The sequence below is a fragment of the Lissotriton vulgaris genome, chromosome 10 (assembly GCF_964263255.1).
Source record: "Lissotriton vulgaris chromosome 10, aLisVul1.2, whole genome shotgun sequence".
Classification (NCBI taxonomy): Eukaryota; Metazoa; Chordata; class Amphibia; order Caudata; family Salamandridae; genus Lissotriton; species Lissotriton vulgaris.
In genome coordinates this window covers 94000926-94021722 of record NC_141698.1, presented here as the reverse complement: position 1 = coordinate 94021722, position 20797 = coordinate 94000926, and the positions used below count along the sequence as shown (strand labels likewise).

Genomic DNA, 20797 nt, shown 5'->3' with positions numbered 1-20797 from the left:
TGATTGGCCCTCTGCAAATTGCCGAAGGAGTTACTGTTGCAGCTGGTAGGTCTGGTCCGGCCAGCCTGCCCCCACAGTAAACCTGAATCTCCATGGCTCGCGGATAGCGGACAAATAACTCACAAGTAACTGAGACATTGACAGTGCTTGCTGCAGCCAACTGAGTGGGTTAATATGAATCCTAGCAAATGATTTGTTTTTAGAGGCAGCCCGATCAGCTGCATCAGTGCCGGTCGTGTTACACTGCAGTAAACTGTAGCTCAGAGTTCTGCCCTGGCATGGCTGCAGACTTGAGGCTGATGGCAGGCTATGTGTGACAAAGTGTGCGCCTGAGGGTACGGTGTCCAAAATGGCCGGGGATGCATGCATGCTGCCCCTGTTACTGGAAGAGCTATACGGGGGTTTCAGAAGAGTCTCCACAAGGTCCAGCTCATAGTCGAAACCTAAAGAGCGTAAAGGAAACGTAATCAACCTCTGTGAAAACAGTAGTGTGGGAGGCAGGCCATTCAAACCTTTGCTGGTCAGCACACCGCGCATGGAGAGTCCAAAGTGGGGATGTTTTCTATCAGAATAAGTAATACCGTTGTGAATAGTGTGCATTGTTTCAGTAAAATGACATTGTTTGCGCTGCCTTTTCCTGTGTTGCTGTCATGTCAGGAAACCAAGCCCCGCTGCTCCTGATCCTCTCTACTCTCCTCATTAATGGTCCCATTGTCACAACCTGTTGCTAACGCCAGGGACTGAAGATGAAGCTATGAAACGAAACTGACCTGGCTGTATCTTCGGTTTTCTCCTCTGGTTCTTCTGTAAAGTGAAGGGATGCCAATCTGTGCAGCCAGAGGGTGAAGAGGTAAGGCACGAATTGGACTCCCTTGATTTTACAGAACAATCAGAGAAGGAAACCAAAAATACAGCCATGTCAGTTATGAACCTGGTCCCAGCCCTACCGGCTGTGCTGATACATTAGTGAGATCCACAAAGGTAGAACTCGACTGAAGCACTGGATAGGTAGGTCTGCTGTTAACACTCCTCTGTGAGCTGGTGAGTGCAGAGGGCCATAAGCAGGAGAGTAATCGACGCTGGAAGTTAGCTATTATGCCCCACAGGCTTAATAACAGCAAGGCTTTGGGGGTATTCCCAGACAGCAGGAAAGCCAGGGGTCAAGTCTAGGGTAGAAGCGGTAACCTGCAGCTGTTTGAACAGTTTCATCCTACAGACAAGCTTCCCCTTGCACATTCTGCAGCCCTTTGCAAACGTTTAGCACTATTACGTTTCTGACTGTGATGTTGGTGCTCTGAAAGGATGTCTCATTGGTACCCATATCTTAACCTTCCATTTCAGGGATTTTGAGCAGTTCGAAGATATTTTAGTGCTTTCCATTGACAAAAGGCTGTAATGTCTAATAGTCATCCCTTTCCATCATTGCTTATTTTCCTCACGAGAAAGTGTCATAGTCGTTGAATGCCACTCATAATTACACTGAAATTATGGAACTGTCACACATAAGCAACCTGAAACCTTGTCTGTCGAATCCCCTCCAACCTGGCCCCACCGCTCTTACCTGCATGGGCTACGGCTGCTCTTCTCCCTGACGCAAATTTGAAAAATAAATATCTTACCTGTTATTCTTAACAAAAACAACTACCTTCCCTGCCTTCCTTCCCCTTCCTGCAGCTGTGCTTTCTGCTTTCAAAGCAGACAAGCAGCTGCGCTGATAGGCTCTCATATATATCACAATAGTTGATAACCAATTTTGTTATCAACTGTGATGTCATAGCAAGGAGTTATGACTTTCATATAGAGGCACTCTGTGAGAGCCATGCAAAACAACATTAAATATCTCCCAATTAGTCATTCAGATCCCTGCAGAAACAGGGTTTACAAACGGGTCCTAATATATTGACCCACTGGTAATCTGAACCAGTGTTCTCCCCACTTTGTAATAGGCATCGAATGGTTTGGCACAGCGCCGGCGCTAGGCATGGGCAGCTGCCCAGGGCCTCGCACTCAGCCCACCAGCATGGGGTCACGCACTGGTGAGGTATCGCCTTGCAATTAAGGTACTTCGGAGGGGCCCCTCTCCCCGGGACTCTCAGGGATGGTTCTGGAGGCATAGGGGAGGGAGAAGCTCCCTTCAATTGCAAGGAGACCCATTCACAGACACGGTGGGAGGCCCATTATCCAGCATTTTTTGTGCCCCCACAGTTTTAACTTTTAGCCCACAAGCAATTCTCACACCTATCAACTGAAGGTGTGAGAAATGCTTGTGGGCTGAAAGTTAAAACTGGGGGGGGGGCAAAATGCAGGACAATGAGCCTCCCACAGTGTCTGTGAATGGTCTCCTTGCAAGGGGCCACTTATCTACATTAGAGGGGCCTCGCACATTCCATTTTAGCCCAGGGCCTCGCAAATCCTAGAACCGGCCATGGTTTGGCAGACTCTTAAGAGTTAAATTTACTTTTCTAAATCCAGACTTTGAATATTTCGAAAGTGCAACTTTTCCGAAAATATTCTATTAGACTGATCTAGCTCCAGTTATGGAATACTTTGGGCGAATAAAAAAAAAATCCCAATTACTGAAAAAAAATGGGGAAAGTTGTCATTTAATATTACAGAAAGTTCTGTCCGGAGGGCGCCGTTTCGGTCTAAAATCTAGGACTATAAATCGGGCGCGGTTCTCCACCTCCCACCCTCTTTCTGTTTCAATTGGAAGCAGCAGTTTGTCCTCTTTCTATTTCCATCTATCTTGTGTGTTGTTATTGTATGGCTAAGGCGCTCAGACTCCTGACGTTGCTGGTCACAGTCGGTGGGCGGAAGCGGAAGCAGCTCGTGGAGCCCCTGCTGGGAGGGAGGTTATTAAAGCGCGAGCGCTTCCTGTGCGTTCTGAGCCCAGGCAGGCTGGAGAAGGAGGGTGGCCGGGGCAATGGCGGAGAAGAGCTGCGAGATGAACGGGCCGGTGGCGTCAGTGTGCCGGCGCTGCGCCGGGCCTCCGCCGGGGGATAGGGGGCCGCTGCCTGGCAGCGTCTCCAAGTGGGTGCGCCTCAACGTTGGTGGCACCTACTTCCTCACCACCCGACAGACACTGTGCAGGGATCCTAAGTCCTTCCTGTACCGCCTTTGCCAGGCCGACCCCGACCTAGACTCCGACAAGGTAAGTGGTGTAGCTAGTCAACTGGAGGAGTGGGCGGAGGGAGGGCACATAAGGACAACTGTTGGCGCTGGGCTCTGCGACCCCTTGGAGATGGGCCTAATGAGGGCACAGTTTCAAACAGTAGGTACGGCCACTAAGGAAGGAGGTCATGCGTCTTGCGGAATATTGTTTGGATGCTGTTATAGTAGACGTGCAGAAGATAATTTTTAAAGCAGTGGTATATTGATGGAGAAAGGGAGCCTGATAAGTGCACTGAGTGTTTCAGATTTAGCGGTGATTTGGGGGGGGGGGGGGGGCGTGGCTGACTCTGATATGCTGGCGGTTGTGATGCCTCAGTGGACTGACTTAAGGAAAAGTTCTCGGGACTAGATATCGCTATTGTAAGTAGGGGGTGACAGTTGCATTCGCCTCAAAGGCGTTTGGAAGTCTTGCACTGTATTGAGATTGTCAGTCAGTAAATCGCAAGGGGCTTGTGGAGATTAGGATTTATGTCGTCAAAAATGACTAAAAACTCTGGCTGTTTACGCGTTGTCACAAGTGTTATCTAGTTTGAACGCCTCTACAGAGATCTCGCATTCAAACGGTCTAAAACATTCACGAAGGTAGCGTCCCTAGGATCAAAGTGACATCCGTGTTGAGTTGCACATATTTTGGACGATCGTTGTTGATAAACTGGCAGCTCTGAGGGGTGCGGAAAATCTGAAACCCAAATCTGATTGTGAATTTAGAGGCATATTTGAGACCCTTATGTAACAAGTGATGAGGGCGTAGTTAGTTGCCTGTGCAATACTTGGTTGGCGGAAAGCACACAGATGTTAATGTACAGCGTGAGTGCACTTTATTTTCAGTTTTCTCTAACTTCATATCACTCAAGCAAATGTGTTTATTCTGCATGGCAAGTGCTGGTATTCTGTAGTGAGATTTGGTCATGAAAGAAATTAGCTTCAACCAATTACCAAATCCAATGGCAGACAGATGAGCCCCCATCCCTCTTTAAACCTGTGAGGAGGATGGACTCGTGTGGTACCCTGCCTCCAAGGCCATCTATTGATTCATGGAACCCTAGGGTGAGTTGGGTCATCATGTATACCTAGGTTGAACCATTGATAACACCCGTTCCTTTGCGTTGTGTGTCTGATCACTTTCAATTGTCTGCTACCTGCCCGATGCTCAATACATTCTTCCGATACCGGCAGTGTGTTGGTCTGCGTTGTTGTGCTCATGCACTTTGCCGCCGTCGCAACAAAGGCGACAATGAAGTCTGAACTGTACAGGACCCTGAAGAACTATCATTTTAAAAATCAACGAAATACATTTTTACTACTTGGCATTTGTAAGTGTTGCTTTCATGTGTGCTCGACCCCCACCAGTACATTCTCGCCGGTATTACCGTGAGTAAGAAAGGAAAAGTATCATCGTTTGCGCGTAGAGGATAGCATTAAATTAGTACTGGTTGAACCATTGCATTTGGTTTACACAGTTAAAATATTGTCTCGTTAGTACCCAAGTGGCTATGATGTTGTTTTTCCGCGAATATACTTTTCTAGAAGCTCACACAATCCGACTTGAACCGTGTAAGTGTTAATGCACCCTAGCATTGCAACTTTTAGTGCAATGCTAGGGTGCATATTTGATAAACGGCAGGGCTAAATATCTCGGATTAGGCTAGTATGAACTAGACTAAAATATTGCCCAACATCACAAGCGCAATTTTGTGTCTAGATTTTTAACCCGAAACAGCGAACGGATTAAGAAAAAATAGATTGGTGTGCTTACTTTTCATTAGTGGTGCCTGAACAGTAGGAATTAACCCTTGTTATATGAATAACGGGGTAAAAGCGGTTATGATGGATCCTGAAGGAAATTGCACCTGTAGTTTAGGTACGAGATGCTGCTTCGAGTGGTCAGTCCTGATGCCATCTTTTGGAAGCGTCTAACATTTTCTACTTTCTGAACAGAATGTGCCTGTCTCACTTATTTATGGTAATTTGTGTTTTTTTTTAACTTCAGAATTTTGGTAATTGTATGCCATAACTGAGTTTGCGCGAGCCATTTGTGCACTCGCACCAACTGCAACCCTTGCCTCACTTTATTTCTTGACTAGTGTTGGTCGCCTTGATTTATCTCCTCGCAAGAGCTCGTAAGCAACAGGTGCTGTCTGGTAGGCTTCAACCTAAAAAGTGAATTGGAATGAAAGGCATCATCGTTGATTTAGCAACTGAAAAGCAGTGGCTCAGAGTTAAGTTAAGCAGTGGACAAGCTACCAATTAGCCCGGTCAATGACCAGGTAATGAAACATTTTTGCTTGAGGAATAGAAAGACTGTAGCATACTCGGAGTCAGAGTCCGAATTGGAAACTGAGCTTGTGTGGCTAACTATGTATTTGTGTGTTCAGAAGTTTTACCCCCTTGTGTTTGAAGGGGTACTGGGGACATTGGAGTAGCGGAAGTGGTGTCTGATGGCTTTTGAAACCTGTGCTAATAATATTGAAACACCAATTGGACAAATGTATTTTATTACTCAAAGCTGACATTTAGCGTTGGCATTTGAATTGTTCGCTTAAACTCCTCCAGCTTAAAGAGAACACTGAGAATAACCTTTTAGATATGGCCTGAAAATGCACCTGTTGCCCAATGTAATGTAATGGCCCTATGAAAGAGGTTTCAAGAGTTTTAGTGAGGGGATTTGGCTCTGTTCAAATGCTTCCTAGGTGTACATGTTTGACTGGGCAGAAGATGTGTGCATCCATACAGAATAGTGTTTTCCCCTCCACAACTGTGACAATATTGTCCATTATCCGGCTTATCCAGCTTCAGGGGAAAAAAGTCTTAGCTAACCAGATAATTTACAATGTTTTTTTGACAGCAGCACAGATGGGAGAAGGGTAATCATGGTATTGCAGTCCCTGTAACCTCCCCATCCATCAATAACTTTAGACTATAGAGAGCCAAGTGCATCACTAGTCTACACATTTTTCGGTCTGGCTTGACGGTGTAACAGGCATTTTACCGTGTGGCCCATGCCACAATTGCATTGATTACTGCAGATTGAGGTTGATTGGAAGTTATAGTAAACCACTTGTGAAGGCTCTTAACATACACTTTTTCCCCTGACGAAGTTCATTTCTATGAACGAAACAAGTTGACTGGCTGTTTTCTATTGATTTGGATCTATTTGAATAAAGAAGATATCAACTAAGTTACTGATCGTGCTTCATTATTGAATACCACTATACCCTGGTGGTGCACCGCTCCATTGCTTTACTAGTGTAGTACGTTTAGTGTTAGAGTGATATGGCTGAACGTCTACAGGCTTTTAAGACCTGTTGCAGCCTCTAAAATGCAATGTATGATTACTTGAGTTGTATTGGTGAGGAAGTTGAGCAGAGTGTTACCTTTCCCTCCTGGTGAGAGGACTGAAACTGCTACGTGTTTGTGGTCCTTGTACACAGGAGTGAGGTGTAAGGAGGCTGAAAGGAAAATGTGCATGCTATTTGCAGGTCTTCCATGACTTTACTTAAAATAACCCATCTGGCGTGGGGAATTTAAATGATATTTAAATGAATGAGATCAACCATTCTTTTTCACTGGTCTGCCAAAAACTCTGAGCCTTTTAAAAAATGGTCAAGTCAACCTCCTACTGGGAAGAAAGCCTTGTATACCGCATGCATACACCCAAAAACTTTGCAGAGAACATTTTATCGATTATTTTAGGCCGACACTGGAGGGCAGGAACATCCCTGTTTTTGAGACCCTAAAATCAGTTTAAAAGAAAATTTAGGAGCTTTCCAGTCCTGAATGAAAAAGTAGGTCATGCACATGTTTTCTAGGCTGGAAAGTGAACAAATGCATAGCTTTACTATGCTAATGTTAGACTTCCTGGCTGATTTCTGCCAGGTTAAGGACCTTTCAATTCACTGGGTCTGTGTAGTACTTGTTAGATCCCCTATAGGTCCTCAAATTTGAGCTGTAATTGAAATTTATTAAAATGCTGAAAATGTTAGCATTGTAGCTTAATTGCATGATCAAAACCAAATGTTGATGCTTTAAGCAATGTAAGTACTTGGTTGCACAATATTAAGTTATTTGCAGGTATACAATTCTCTGGACGTGATTTTCAGAATGTGCATTCCTCTACCGCATCTGGTCTTGCTTGGGTTATGTCATGCCTGTTTGTAAACAGCTTGTTGCTTAACCCTGTCGTTATTGAGCGTATGATTACTGTTTGAGTTCAAAACAGTGAATTGCCATGGGATTACTTGATGTGTTTACATGTTACCTGTAGCCTTGAGCACATTTTTTAAATTAAAAACACATTACATCCGCATGTGAATGATGGTCCCATGTGATAATGCAGTGTTTTCTCAGTATAACTTTATAAGCTGCGTTCAAGTGCAGCTTTATTTCACAAAGACTTTGAGCCAAAGGTTGTATAGTAATGAACAATCCCCTGGTAACGTATTGCAAATTTGTTCAAGTGTATACGCACGCTGCAGCTCTTCTCCATCCGATAAGAAGATGAGCATTCACCATGCTTGAGTTTAAGCAAGCTAATCTAAAAGTTACTTTTTTCTGTCACTGTAAGTTGTCAATAACAGAATAAACCAACCATATCTGTTCATAGAACTAAGTGCGGGCTTGTAGGCCATACATTTGTTTTGTTTTTTCCCTCCACCCACATGCTCTTCTCTCTTAAACACCAGCTTCATATATTCCGGATGAGTGGGCATAACAGTAGGGTCGTTGGCAGCGTGCTGGCATAGCGTAGCCGCAAGCTCTCTGGGCATTGAATTACCTGCATTTTATTCAAATGAGGAGCTTCTGTTTGGAAACTAATCAAGAACAATGATGCGTGATCTCCACATTGAATGTTCCATTGAAAGGAAACTGCGTAGCTGAGCTGTAGGTGGTTAGAGCCTCTGTCCAGAGTCCTCTGTATTACGAGATACCATCATTCCAAACCTTAAGAAGCATCATGGCTTGCCATGATGCTACTTAAGGTTTGGAATAGTGGTATCTCGTGAAGCAGGGAGGTTTTTGTTACACTTAAGTTAGAGAATGCTCTAGGACTAGAGCTAGCCTGCATTCCTTTTATTTTCAGGTTCTGAGATAAAGACATTTGGTGGGTTGAAGCGGGAGAATCATATGGGAAGTGATGTTGGTAAACTCAGGTAGAAGCCTACCTAATGTAGCATAAAGTACAACAAAAAGCTGTTATGAAAATATCCCACCACGGGTTCTATCAGAAGGGTATAGGGTTAGTATACCACAAACGGCTGATGTTGCACTTGCCCAGAAATGCAGGCCTTGCTAGTCTGGGGTGCGAGGGGCAGATAGTTTGGCAGAAGGGTAAAACATGCTAGATGGAGGCAGAGTAGTCAAAGAATCAGGGCATTGCGGAAGAAGTGAAATATATGAATGTCAGAGGCTTTAGGGAAGGAGAGGGATGAGAGGATGGCGACTAGCATAACTGGGTGTGGGTAAGGCATGGAGAAATTGCTCATGGCACACATACTCAAAACTGAGATATACCTAGCATTGCCAAATGTAAAACAGATATAACAAGCAAAGCATGAGGTACTGTTAAAAACCTCACATGTATAATAATCAAACCTTTATAGACTATGGCAGGGATACCATATATTTATGGAATCTGACAGGCCTGTTTTTGAGGTGATATAATTTGCATGGGATAGTGATGATATAATTTGCCTGGGATGTGTAATTGTATGGCAATGTCTATTTTGGTCATTCATTAGATTATCGGTCAATGTTATTAGAAAGGGTATGGGAGAGGGAGACTTTTGCAGTGTTAGTCATTGCTGTCTTGGTTTTGTTCAATGAATAGTAGGAGGGCGATGAAAAACTAATGATTTGGTGAGCTGCGAGTTTGTACTCCACAGTAGCTTGTTCAATGTTTTTTTTTCTTTAAACGGTTTTGTTCAGTGGTAGTCTTTGTTGCATTTATCTCCAAAGATGCACAAAGTGAGTTGATATAGAGGGCTGGTTCGGATGAGTGAAAGGATTTGTGCAACCTTTAATGGAAAATGTGATGCCAGGCCAAACTTTAATTGGAATATGGACTGCTTTTGTAATGTGCTATAGGTTGCTGTTGTGTGCTGTGCAGACTGGAGCAAGATCTTTGAGAAATATGTGCATATCGTGCTTTCCAACTTCTTGCAATCCCACGATCTGCTACACTCCTCTCAATCTGGTTTCCGCCCCAATTTAAGCATCGAGACGGCGCTTTTGGAGGTGTCCGAAGCCATTAAAGAGTCGCTGGATTCAGGAGGCAAAGCTATGCTTGTCGTGCTTGATCTGTCGGCGGCTTTTGACACCGTCCCCCATGAGGGTCTCCTCGCCAGACTTTATGAGATCGGTCTGAGGGGGACGGTGCTCAGCTGGTTTAGATCTTTTTTTGGCTGGCCGTCGACAAACTGTCTGGGGCTCTTCTAGCTCTGCCGAGATGCCGCCCTTGGGAGTCTGAGTCCCACAGGGCTCCGTGTTGAGCCCGACTCTCTTTAACATCTTTATGACCCCTCTGGTGGCGTTGGTGGAGTCCTTTGGGGCCCAGATCGTATCCTATGCCGACGACACCCAGCTCCTCTTTACATGCAGGAAAGGAGAAGACTTAGACGGAGAGAGTATCCGCGAGTGCCTTGGGGCTGTTTTCAAATGGTTCCAGCGCAACAGCCTCAAGTGCAACTCCGATAAATCTGAGATACTCTTCTTCGGCTGCCCACTTGATCCAGATTGGCATGAATGGTGGCCTGCTTACATGTGTCGTCCCCCCCCCCCCAGCCCAGCGCACTCGTCCCAGTTAGCATAGAACTTGGGAATTAAGATTGACAACGGGCTGACGTTAAGATCCCAGGTTCTGGCTCCCACGGGAACCTGCTTTGGCCTTCTCAGGATGCTCCGGAAGTTTTTTCCCCTGCTTTCTGAAGAGCATAGGAGGGCTACGGTGCAGGCCTTAATTGGTTCAAGATTGGATTACTCCAACATATTATATTTTGGCCTGCCGGAGTATCTTCTGCAACGCTTGCAGGTGGTCCAGAACACGGCAGCGCGGGCCATTTTTGGCCTCCACAGGCGAGCCAGAGTCTCTGGCCTACTGCAGTCGCTCCATTGGCTGCCTATCCGGAAGCGGATAGTGTTTAAGGCCCTGACCTTGGCTCACGAGGCTCTGTACGCCTCGGGAGCTCAATATCTCCAAAGGAGGCTTGCCTTTTACCATCCGGCCCGATCTCTGAGATCTGAGTCTCTGTTCCTCGCTGTGGTTCCTCGAGTAAAAAAGGCTCGCATTGGAGGCCGCTCCTTCAGGTTGCGGGCTTCCTCAGCTCTGGAACTCTCTTCCCTTGGCACTACGCAGTACATCTAACCTACTGACTTTAAGGAAGGGCCTCAAAACATGGCTCTTTGCCCGTTAGTGTGCTCTTTTTCTATTGCTGGATCTGTTTTATTCTTTCTGTTGTGGTCCTATTTTTATTGTGTTGTGTTTTGTCTTTTTCTGGTTGCTAATAAAAGCGCCGGGACACTCTATCGGAGTAGCTGTGCGCTATAGAAGACCAATTTAACATAACATTTAACATAACATGATGGTAATCCCAGTAAATGTGCTCCAGTGTTGTAGTCAATCCGATTGTGATTCAGGGGTGTGGAATTTAATAAAATATCTACTTGTCTGTGGGGCAGGTTGCTTCATAAATCTACTTCCTGTAACAAAATACACTTGTCTCTTTGGTGCCATGTAGTGCAGCAACAAATTCTGGCAGCACTCATTATATGAGAGCTCAGGTGTAGCCTCTGATTATGCCTGGGCTCATACCATAGTAATGTTTGATTACTTGCAATCCCCTTATGTTGACACGTGTCTGCAGATCTACATACTAGGTCTGAAGATAGTGGTAAGCAATAGTTCCGGAGTTAGAATGCCCTTTTGGGTCTGTGCATACCTACAAACTTGCATGCTTTAAGGGTTTTCAACAACTCTTCTCTAATCTTTTCCCATACTGAGAAATGTTGAAAGTTTACTCCTGGTAATGGCAGACGTAAACCATCTTCCAGAATTGGGGGTGAAAAGTGGTTTGAGGGAAAGTGAACTTTAAAAACTCAGATTTTTGTATGCGCAAATCTACACATGAACGTTTGCTAATGCTAAAATGCAGTTCACAAATATATTCTAGGAGTACTGGGAATTCACTAAAGCCATGTAGCTGCACTTAATGCAAGAACATATGCCATGGGCGCACTTTTGAGGCTTTCTGTAACAATTGGGCTCCTAATTTGTTATGGCGTTGACCATGACCTTTTGCATTTATTATAATTGTCTCTGTATCGGCTGGCTTTACTGTGACTGACAACATTCTGCTCTTTCACAAGGATCATATCTGCACACCAAGTAGTTTAGTACAGTGCCAGTAACTACTGTGGCAGTGTGTCCAAAACCCATGTAATTATACAAAAAACATGGCAAAACAATTCACACATCGACAAAACTAAAAAGCTGACCACCACCTTCAGACCTACTGGTTCTACAAGACTTGGCCCCAAGGCTAGTTTATTTTTGTTTCCCATAATCTTATTGAAACTGGTTATACTTATTTTCCATTATGAATATTTTTGAGGAATACTACCATGCATCAACACGTTACTAAATGATGCTGGAAAGAAATGGTACCTGAAATGTTACAGTAGTTCAGCGACATGTTTTTTTCCCTGCTTTCATTTTTTTTATTGAACATTTTATTTTGAAAGCAAATAATCCTCAATCTTTCTTTCAAGCTTCTGCAAATATTTGCAAAAAATCAGAGCACTATGCATAGCCTCATATTGCTAAACTTTGAAAACGTGTGTGAACATTTTTATTCCGGAACCACTGTCCATCGTGCAGTCAGAGCTTAACATTTACTTCGAGCGCTCGCCCGAATAATAAAGGCTTTCAATTAATGAAACATAAATACAAGTTTGAACAGAATTAACACATGGACAAACATATTACCTTACTGCTTACCTGATCCATAATGTGGTACTGCAAACTGGCAGCCAAAGGGTTTGTGCTGCATGGGGTTGGCCTTCTTGTCCCAAGGACAGAACTCATTAACACTTGTTGCCCTTGATCCCAAACATTATCCATACGTCCTTAGCGTGAGGCTATAGGAATTCCACATCCCTGGTGGTTATGAAGTATGGTGTAAAAATTTGCACCTTGGTCCTGTACGTGCACGTGCAAATGGAGGCCTAGTGCTTGTGGGCTTTACTGATCAGCATCCCCCCTACGATTTTTGGGGTGGGGGCTCATAAAACGTTGGCATCATTTTAATGAAGATCCAGGTTTTATGGGTTCCCTAAATGATAGGTGAAAATGTGGTTTGGTATGGAGTACGGAGAGTTAGTGAGTGTTGCAAAGGTCTGCTGCACGAACTTGCAAAAATATATACCTTTTGCTTACTTGAAGCCTGGCTCCTTAACTAGGTACACTAACCGGTTGAAATAATGAAATTGAGTTTATATGGTGCTGCTGTTACCCAGAGAGGGAAGGGACTCTGGTAGACTGAGTACCTAACCAGGAGACTAGGCAAGTAACATTTAAAGGCAAGAGTTCCATAGCATATCTGACACAATAAAAGACGGCTCTACCTCCTAATCTATATAGGTTAATCTTGAGGACCACCACTTGATGCAAGGCAGGAGAACAGAGCAGATGGCAAGGTAAAAGTGAGTTCATTTCTGATATAGGCTGGACCTCCATTGTGCAGATTGTGTGTCAACAGAGGGCTTTAAACCTGGTGCATTTATGCTCCGAAAGCCACTGCAAAGCATCCAGATGAGGTCTAAGAGGCCTTTTTTGGAATATTTGAGAAGTACTGCTGCATTTTGAACCACCTGCAAACTTTGAAGAAGATATTTTTGACCTGAAAGGTTAAGTGGACTCCATGGTGTGAGAAGTTAGCCTGGCATCTGATGTCCACTATTCTAGTGGGCACCTTGTACCAGTCTAACCGATCCTTATTGATGGTGGTTGTAAAGTCAACCTTGTAGACAAGCTATCCTAGTGGTAGCATGGACCAGCAGTCATAGGCTAAGACTTCAGAGAGCATATGATAGAAGCGGTTTTACCAATTATAATCCCTAGAATACCAAATGAAAGACACCACACAAGGTATATATTAAATATATATGTATTTACTCTAAACACAACCCCTCTTCACTCTTTGAGGTCATAGGTAAAAGTACATCATAAGTTACTGAATTAGCATACGATAAGTTGCACAAATACAGTTATGCCCTAGGGGCCTCACAGCCCATATACTAAAGAAGTGGTATAAGAACCACATGAGAGTTAGACAGCAGGCCTAGGGCCTGTAGAATCGCTGGGACTACACTAAACAACCAAAGGTTAGGAAGTAGGAGGCCCACGGGAGACGCGTGCAGTGTCTAAACACAGTCGCGAGTTACCATTGACTTATAGGGAGAAACAAATAAGTTACAAAGTTACTGTTTTAGGACACTTCCGGATGGACTATGATAAACACCCCTTTAGACTAGGACACTTCGAGAGTCGAGACCCACGGGGTTGTTTTCTATGGAGATCTGCATAGAAGTGCTGCAGGTGACCAGAGGAAAAGTGTCCGGGTGGATCCAAGGGTGGATCGACGATGTGAAGAACCTGAAAGCAGAGGGGACAAAGCCTGGGTCACTAGCCAGTGACCAGGAAGGAACCAGGCAATGTTGCGTGCTTGAAGGTGAGCTTGTCTCTTCAGCCACGAGGTCCAGGAGGCATCGACAATGACCAGGCGCTGGATTTGAGCTGTCCCACGACGGATCTGGTTGACTGTGGTGTCGGTATCTGGATTGGACCCAACAAGCCTTGGCAACTGCAACCCACGCAGGATGTTAAGATTGGCTCTGTAGCAGAGCAGCAAGGTCTGTGGCACTTCTCCTTTGAAGGGAAGCTGGAGCAAGCCTGGAGCAACCAGGAAAGCAGTTTCGTTCAAAAGGAAAGTCTTCAGGGGGCTCACTAGCCAACGGGCAAGGAACCAGGAAGACGCGTCGAGCTGAAAGGCAAGTGTGGGCCCACGCAGCACTGGTGGAGGGCTGCGCTTCTGTGCAAATGGCGCTCGGGTCTGGGGCTTCTCGTACCCCAATGCACAACTGCGAGGGTACCTCGGTAGTCGAGCAGTTAGCAAAATGCAGGGTGTCCGGTACCACGTTTCTTGTGTCTGCCACAGGTCTCAGAAGGGGGTCTGTCGAAGAGCCAGGTTTTGAGGTTTCTTGCGAAGATGGGGAGCGATGTCTATCTGAGGTGGAGCGGAAGGGCGTTCCATGCTTTGGCCGCGAGGAAGGAGAAGGAGCGGCCTCCCAGTCTGGTCATTCTGGTGCGGGGGACCTAGGCGTAGGAGAGCTGGGCTGATCGTAGGGTCCTTTGGGGTGCGTGGAATTTGAGCCGGCTGTTCAGGTATGCTGGTCCAGTGCCGTGGAGGGACTTGTGTGTGTGGGTGAGCATCTTAAAGGTGATTCTCGCCTCTACGGGGAGCCAGTGGAGTGTGCACAGGTGCTGGGAGATGTGGCAGTGTTTTGTCTGGTTGAGGACCAGTCTTGCGGCGGCGTTCTGGATGTTCTGTAGCTTGCGGATGAGGTTTTTGTTTGTTCCGGCGTAGAGTGCGTTGCCGTAGTCGAGTCTGCTGGTGACCAGGGCGTGAGTGACTGTCTTTCGGTGTTCATGGGGGATCCATTTGAAGGTCTTACGTAGGATGCGGAGGGTGTGGAAGCAGGAAGATGAGACAGAGTTGATCTGGCGGTCCATTTTGAGCTCTGAGTCCAGGATGATTCCCAGGTTGCGTGCGTGGTCTGTGGGGGTTGGTGGGTTTCCGAGGGCGGTGGGCCACCAGGTGTTGCTCCTGGCGTCGGGTTTTGGGCCCATGATGAGTACTTCTGTTTAGTTGGTGTTTAGTTGTAGGCAGCTGTTTTTCATCCATTTGGCGACGGCTTCCATGCCTTCTCGAAAGTTGCGTCTGGCGGTGTTGGGCTTGTTGGATAGGGAGAGGATGAGCTGGGTGTCGTCTGCTTATGACACGATGTTGAGTCTGTAGGTTCTGACGATGGGGGCAAGTGGAGCCATGGTATGGCTATATCATAGAACAGCTATAAGAAGATGGTTCCGAACGCTGCAGAGGGGCTCAGCTCATGCTAGGGCACCCTCTCACATAAAACCAAGCACTCTGTCTCCAGGATTGTCGAGGCCTACCATAGGAGTGACTTATAGATGCATATGTGTCTAGATGTATAGGTAGATGTAGATATACTATATCTAAGTAAGGGGTGATTACACCTCCTTACCCAAGCTGAGTGATCAGCCTGTGGTGTCAGTTTGGAGGGCCAGCCAGGGGTGGCATAATACATGCTCCAGCCCCTGGTAGGCCTTGGATGCACCTATGCCCTGGGTACCTATGGTTCACTATACAGGGACTCACAAAGGTGACCCAATGCCCAATCTGGTATGTACCTAAAGTACATGTTATCAATTTTAGAGAGAACAGCTGGGCTGTGGGTATGATTAGCAGGCCCACAGCCACACTAAAGTAAAAAAACCCAGAAAATCACAGCAAAAAGTGGGGTGACCATAGGAAGCAGACCCTACTCTCCTACACACAGCACACTCGCGAGGAAATAAGAGACTGTACAACTGTAGATCTTAAAGAAATAGAAAGCAATTAATAAATCTTGCACATAGAAGAATGTGAATACTAGTAGCAGCCATACGATTACATTTTTGGCAGAGTTAACCTGTGCAGGAATAGACCCCTAGACCTTCAGGCTACCACTGAGGTGTCCAGACCATTAATTGCCGAAGAGAAGACTCCCTCTATTTCCGTTAAGTTGGAAACGTTTTCGAAAGTCAGTTGGCCTGGTTAGAAGTACTAAATGGAAGACTGTGACTAAGGCTGCTGAGACATCTAGGGGGACCAGGGCGACAATGCCACCTCGGTCCAGAATGATTTTAAGCGTATCTGATTTCGCTAGAAGAACTGATTCTGTACTATGTAATGGCCTAAAAGACTGTTCTAGTCTAGCATTGTTTTATTTTCCTCCTGAAAGGCTGATGTTTGTGAATGGACATTTTTCTCTGCAATTTTTAAGGGTAGAGGCCACAATGATGTATGTCTGTATTTTGAGAGTTGAGGAGGATCATCTGTGGTTTAAGGAGGGGTGTACTAAACTGCTTCCAGGTTACAGGGACGTGGGTGCTTTTCATGGAAGATTACGCATACTAATGAGGATTGAACCCATCATATTGCTAGCTAGTTACGTGATGGTAGAGAACAAGGATCACAAGTGGGAAAAGATTTAGCAGCATCTAAAAGGTCCTTTACATGGAGTTCTATTACCAGGATACATTTGCTCAAATCCCTGTTGATGATTTAGGGCTCTCCACAAAGATAAAGGCAAGGGTTCGAGAGAATGAAGTAGTATTATATTCACAATTAAAATTAATTTGACTATCTGGAGACGGAAAAATTATCTTCTAAGATGGAGCACAAAATAGAAGATTTATGGACTAAGGCGGGGCCTTCCTATTTTATTGGTCCAGTTCTGCTTCATAATAAAATAGTCCATTGGAATGGTTGCTGCTGTATCTGGACAGAAGATTCACACGGCCAAGTTTCAGTAACAGTCAGTACTGTGCATGGGAGCCAATAAAACTGCTTATTTCCACTTTGTTCATAGTTAAAGATCTAACTTTGAAATACCCATAGACTAACTTATGCCACAGCGCGCCACTTGGTGCTAGATGCAGCTTAAGATGACTCAATTTGGATTTGAAAAAAAGTTTTTTTGTAATTTGACATGCATATATTTCTTTGTCCATCTGTTTGTGTAAATGTGGTGGTTGATGTTTACACAGTTCTGCATTGTTTGTATGTTCAGATCTTTGAATTTGAATGTATTGCTTAATGATGCAGCTTGATTAATGCAATATTTGTAATTTTTTGCACAACTTTTTTAAAATTAATAAAATCATGTTTATTTGGTTAATTTAAGTTATTTTAATTGAGGCTTGCCTAGATTTTGATGGTGTGACTTGGTGGTAGGACATTGTGTGATTGAGTGTCTTTGCGGGGTGTGAGAGCAGGGGGACTTCACCATCTCTACTCATTTCATTACTAAGGATTTAATCATTTGAACTATTTCATCATACATATCCTTTAATGTCAGTACTTATAATTATGCTGAAAAGTATGTACCCTATTAAACTCGGTGAACCAGATTACTTAAAGCAGGTGAGCTTCTAAGATTGCTAGGGAGTTATGAAGTTGAACCCAGCACTGGGGTGTGTAACGCAGAGGTCGCAAGACTGAGTCATTCATTTCGCTGTGGTCAATTAAATTAGTAGTTTTGGCTAGTAGTAATGTCTACATCACTATGGCGTGTTCAAAGCCATGTTTCAAGCACTATTAAAGACTTGTGGCCGGTCATTCATCGCAATTTGCCTTTTACAATGGTTGACAAATTGCTTGAAGATGAAGTAATGCCATATAGTTTAGTGCTTTAATAATTGCAGATAGCGAAATTCATAGATTTACACTCAACTTTTAGTGTTTAAATGTTGTTGCAGTTACATCATTGAAAGAACAGTAAGACAGTTTGAATTGTACTGCATCTTAATTTAATTATCTGTATTAAAAATATCTGCGCGGCTTAGGAAATAAGAAGCTTTACACATGCTGGAAATAGATGGACATACAAGCGGTAATAAGTTTTCTGTGCTTTAGAGAAGTCCGATTACAAAATTAGTTTATTTTTTGTCCCTTCCCAAAGAAACTAGATCATGTGCATTTCAGACTGGAAAATGTTTTGCAATGGAAATTAGTATGGAGAATATTTGAATTTGCGTTGACAGATGCTTGCTGTTCATATTTGCTTGACGGCTTATGTAGGGAAGTGCTTCGTAGATAATTCTTACTAGAAGATATACTTTTGCTCTACTATACATGTATGCTCATATATTTTTTTTATCGGTTAGGTTATTTAGCATTTATGTAGCACACAACAGCAACTAGTGTGGGATTGCCTCAATCAAACTGTCTAAAATATACAGGTTGAATGTTTCAAAAGGTGTACAAATGTAATGTGTATGGCAAGAGTGTGGTCTGATGAGTGAGGTTGTGATGTGACCTGGTTGTCGCTCCTCAAAATCTAGCCAGTGTTTTTAGGGCATGTGAGAATTGTCAGAACAGACATAATACAAGATATTATATGGTGGTTTTGAGAAAGTTGACCGTTTAATCCTTTGAATAACATTCTAGAGCCTGGTCAGTGACCATTAAGCGCCCCTAACCTGTTCCTCACACCCCTGTAAGAACCTGTAATTTCACTTCTCCCCCTGCCCACATTTAGACTCTTAAGTTAGCACCAAACCTGTACGTCACCTTTATCTTTCCACCTTAAGACTGCCCTTCAAGGTACTTATACTATTTCTTCGGTCATAAAAACCCTTAAACCCCCATCTCTCGCCGCCCATTAAGGCCCTTAACCTTTCTCCCTCTACTTCAGGCCCCTTAATATATTCCACCACCTCCATCTTCAGGGTATGAGGAGCACTTAATGACTCCAACTTCAAAACCTTGCGAACCCACCCTCCCTCCATTTCTCATAGTCGACATCAATAAATAAGAGGATACACATGTTTTATTGCCAATGCTGAACAGGATCAGCAAAATACTGAGTGATGTATGCATGTGCATGCTTCAAGCTGACAGCTACAGCATGATGGGGTATGTGTGCATGCCTTGCCAAGCATGCATCATGACTTTTTATTTTTTAATTTTGCTTTCCAAATTGATGAAATCCAGCTTGTAGCAGTACATGAACCAGAATTAAAATGTTTTAAAGGGATATTTCATAAGAGCCGCCTGGGCGCAGATTCCAGCTGCTACATAGACTAAGAAGTCAAAGTAAAGCCCTGTTAGGAAGGGGTGGGAAGCAGTAGACCATCTGTAGCCTGGGAGAGCAACATAAAGAGTTCAAGTGGACAGTTGTGTGAAGGAGAAAGCAGCATCCAAGTGAGAGCAAGATAAGCATGAGCTTTTATGCATCGCTAACAGCAAAATAAAGTAGTCCTGTATGTGCAAGGAGTGGCAGGATACAATTCTTTCAGACTGAATGTTAGAAAACTGTTACTGGGCAGTGTTTCCCAAACTGTGGGTGGGACGCGAGTTGATTTATTGGTGGGTAAGGAAAGTCCAAACCATAAATAAAGATATCTTTAAATGCTGTATTATCTTGTCACATTTGCTGTGCTTCAGAAGCAGAGGTCAAATGACCCCATTTATTACTGGAAATCTTCATTACCCCGATTTGGAATCCTACTCGTCCCAATCCTTACTTGTGAGGTGACTCTGCCTCTAACAGAGGTTTACCATGCCAGGGATCTCGGATACCTACAGTTGGAAGCGGTCTTTTCCTTTCTATAAGAAAGAATAAAAGCTTCCATGCAAGGAAACTGACCATTTTAAATGCCAATATTTTTAATGAGACAAAAATTACATCCTATACAGCAGCTCCAAAAGAACCTGAAGAATCTGGCATGGACGGTAATGCCAAACTAACATCTGCTGCGACTACCATGTAGCAATGCAACAGATCTCATTATTATTATTATTATTATTATTACATTTCTTATATAGCGCCAGAATCGACCCCCGAAGGGGTATCTCCGCGCTTGCCTTGGGAACCCGTCCTGGTTTTTCCCTGTGAGATAGCCCCTACAGGGCATCCCCAAGGTGAAAGCCAGGCATCCCGCCGCGGGGGGCCGTTGTGGAGATTAAGCAAGCTTAATGCCCAGAGTTGCAGAGTGTGAACCCATGATTAGGTCAGGCACCGAAGCGAGAATTATCGAGTCCGTGGACATTTGAGCTCAACACCCTGCCGCGTTGGGAATCGAACCCTGGTCCCGGGTCTGACCTCTGCTTCAGGGTCTGCCTGCTCTAACCAGTGAGCCACACTTCTCCATGAATGGAAGCACCACCTGTTTCAGCCTATGAGACTGCAAGCAGCGTAGTAGAATGCGCTTGGATGTGGTAAGGCTGTTCCCCAGCTGATTTATATGCCTGAAGTTCGGCCGACAATCAATCTGCCAATGGTCTGGGAAGAGACCCTGGAACCCTGATTAGCCTAGCCAAAGGAAACCTAGACTTTTGGATTTTCTGAAACAGTGAGTTTTAGTCTCAAGTGTACAGGGAATTCCATCTATTTCAGACGGAAACTTAGGTAACACCATTTCCTGATTTAAGTGGAAAGGAGAAGGAACCTTCAGCATGAAAGTAGGATTTAATCTAAGGACTACTTTGTCAAGGAAAAACATGCAAGAAAGGGAAAAGGTTTAAAGGGTGATCCTAATTCCCCCAAACGCTTGGCAGTAGTAATGGCCAGCAAAAAAGCGGTCTTGGCAGTCGACAAGTATCCAAAGGCAGCCAAATGAAGACCCCCACAGTAACATCATGTTAATGTTAATTGTTTTGTATAGCGCTAAATCAGTCAGGTCTTTTGGCGCTCAGGAGGGAGTGGGCGGGACTGCTAGACAACAGCAGTGATCAAATGTGAATAGAGTTAGACCCTATTTAAGGCCTCCATAAACAGGATTGTT

General features: G+C 44.4%; 1 protein-coding gene across 2 annotated transcripts in view; it reads left to right on the top strand.

Moving 5' to 3' along the window:
• Positions 1–2734: 2734 nt before the first annotated feature.
• Positions 2735–20797, top strand: part of KCTD5 (potassium channel tetramerization domain containing 5) — a 234478-nt gene continuing 216415 nt past the window's right edge. Inside the window, exon 1 of one of the 2 annotated variants that reach the window (XM_086940587.1) lies at positions 2735–3151. In XM_086940587.1, coding sequence (XP_086796713.1) covers positions 2924–3151 — 228 coding nt within the window. In that variant the 5' untranslated portion in view covers positions 2735–2923. The remainder of the gene's footprint in view (positions 3152–20797) is intronic. The other variant, XM_086940586.1, reaches the window with a different exon arrangement.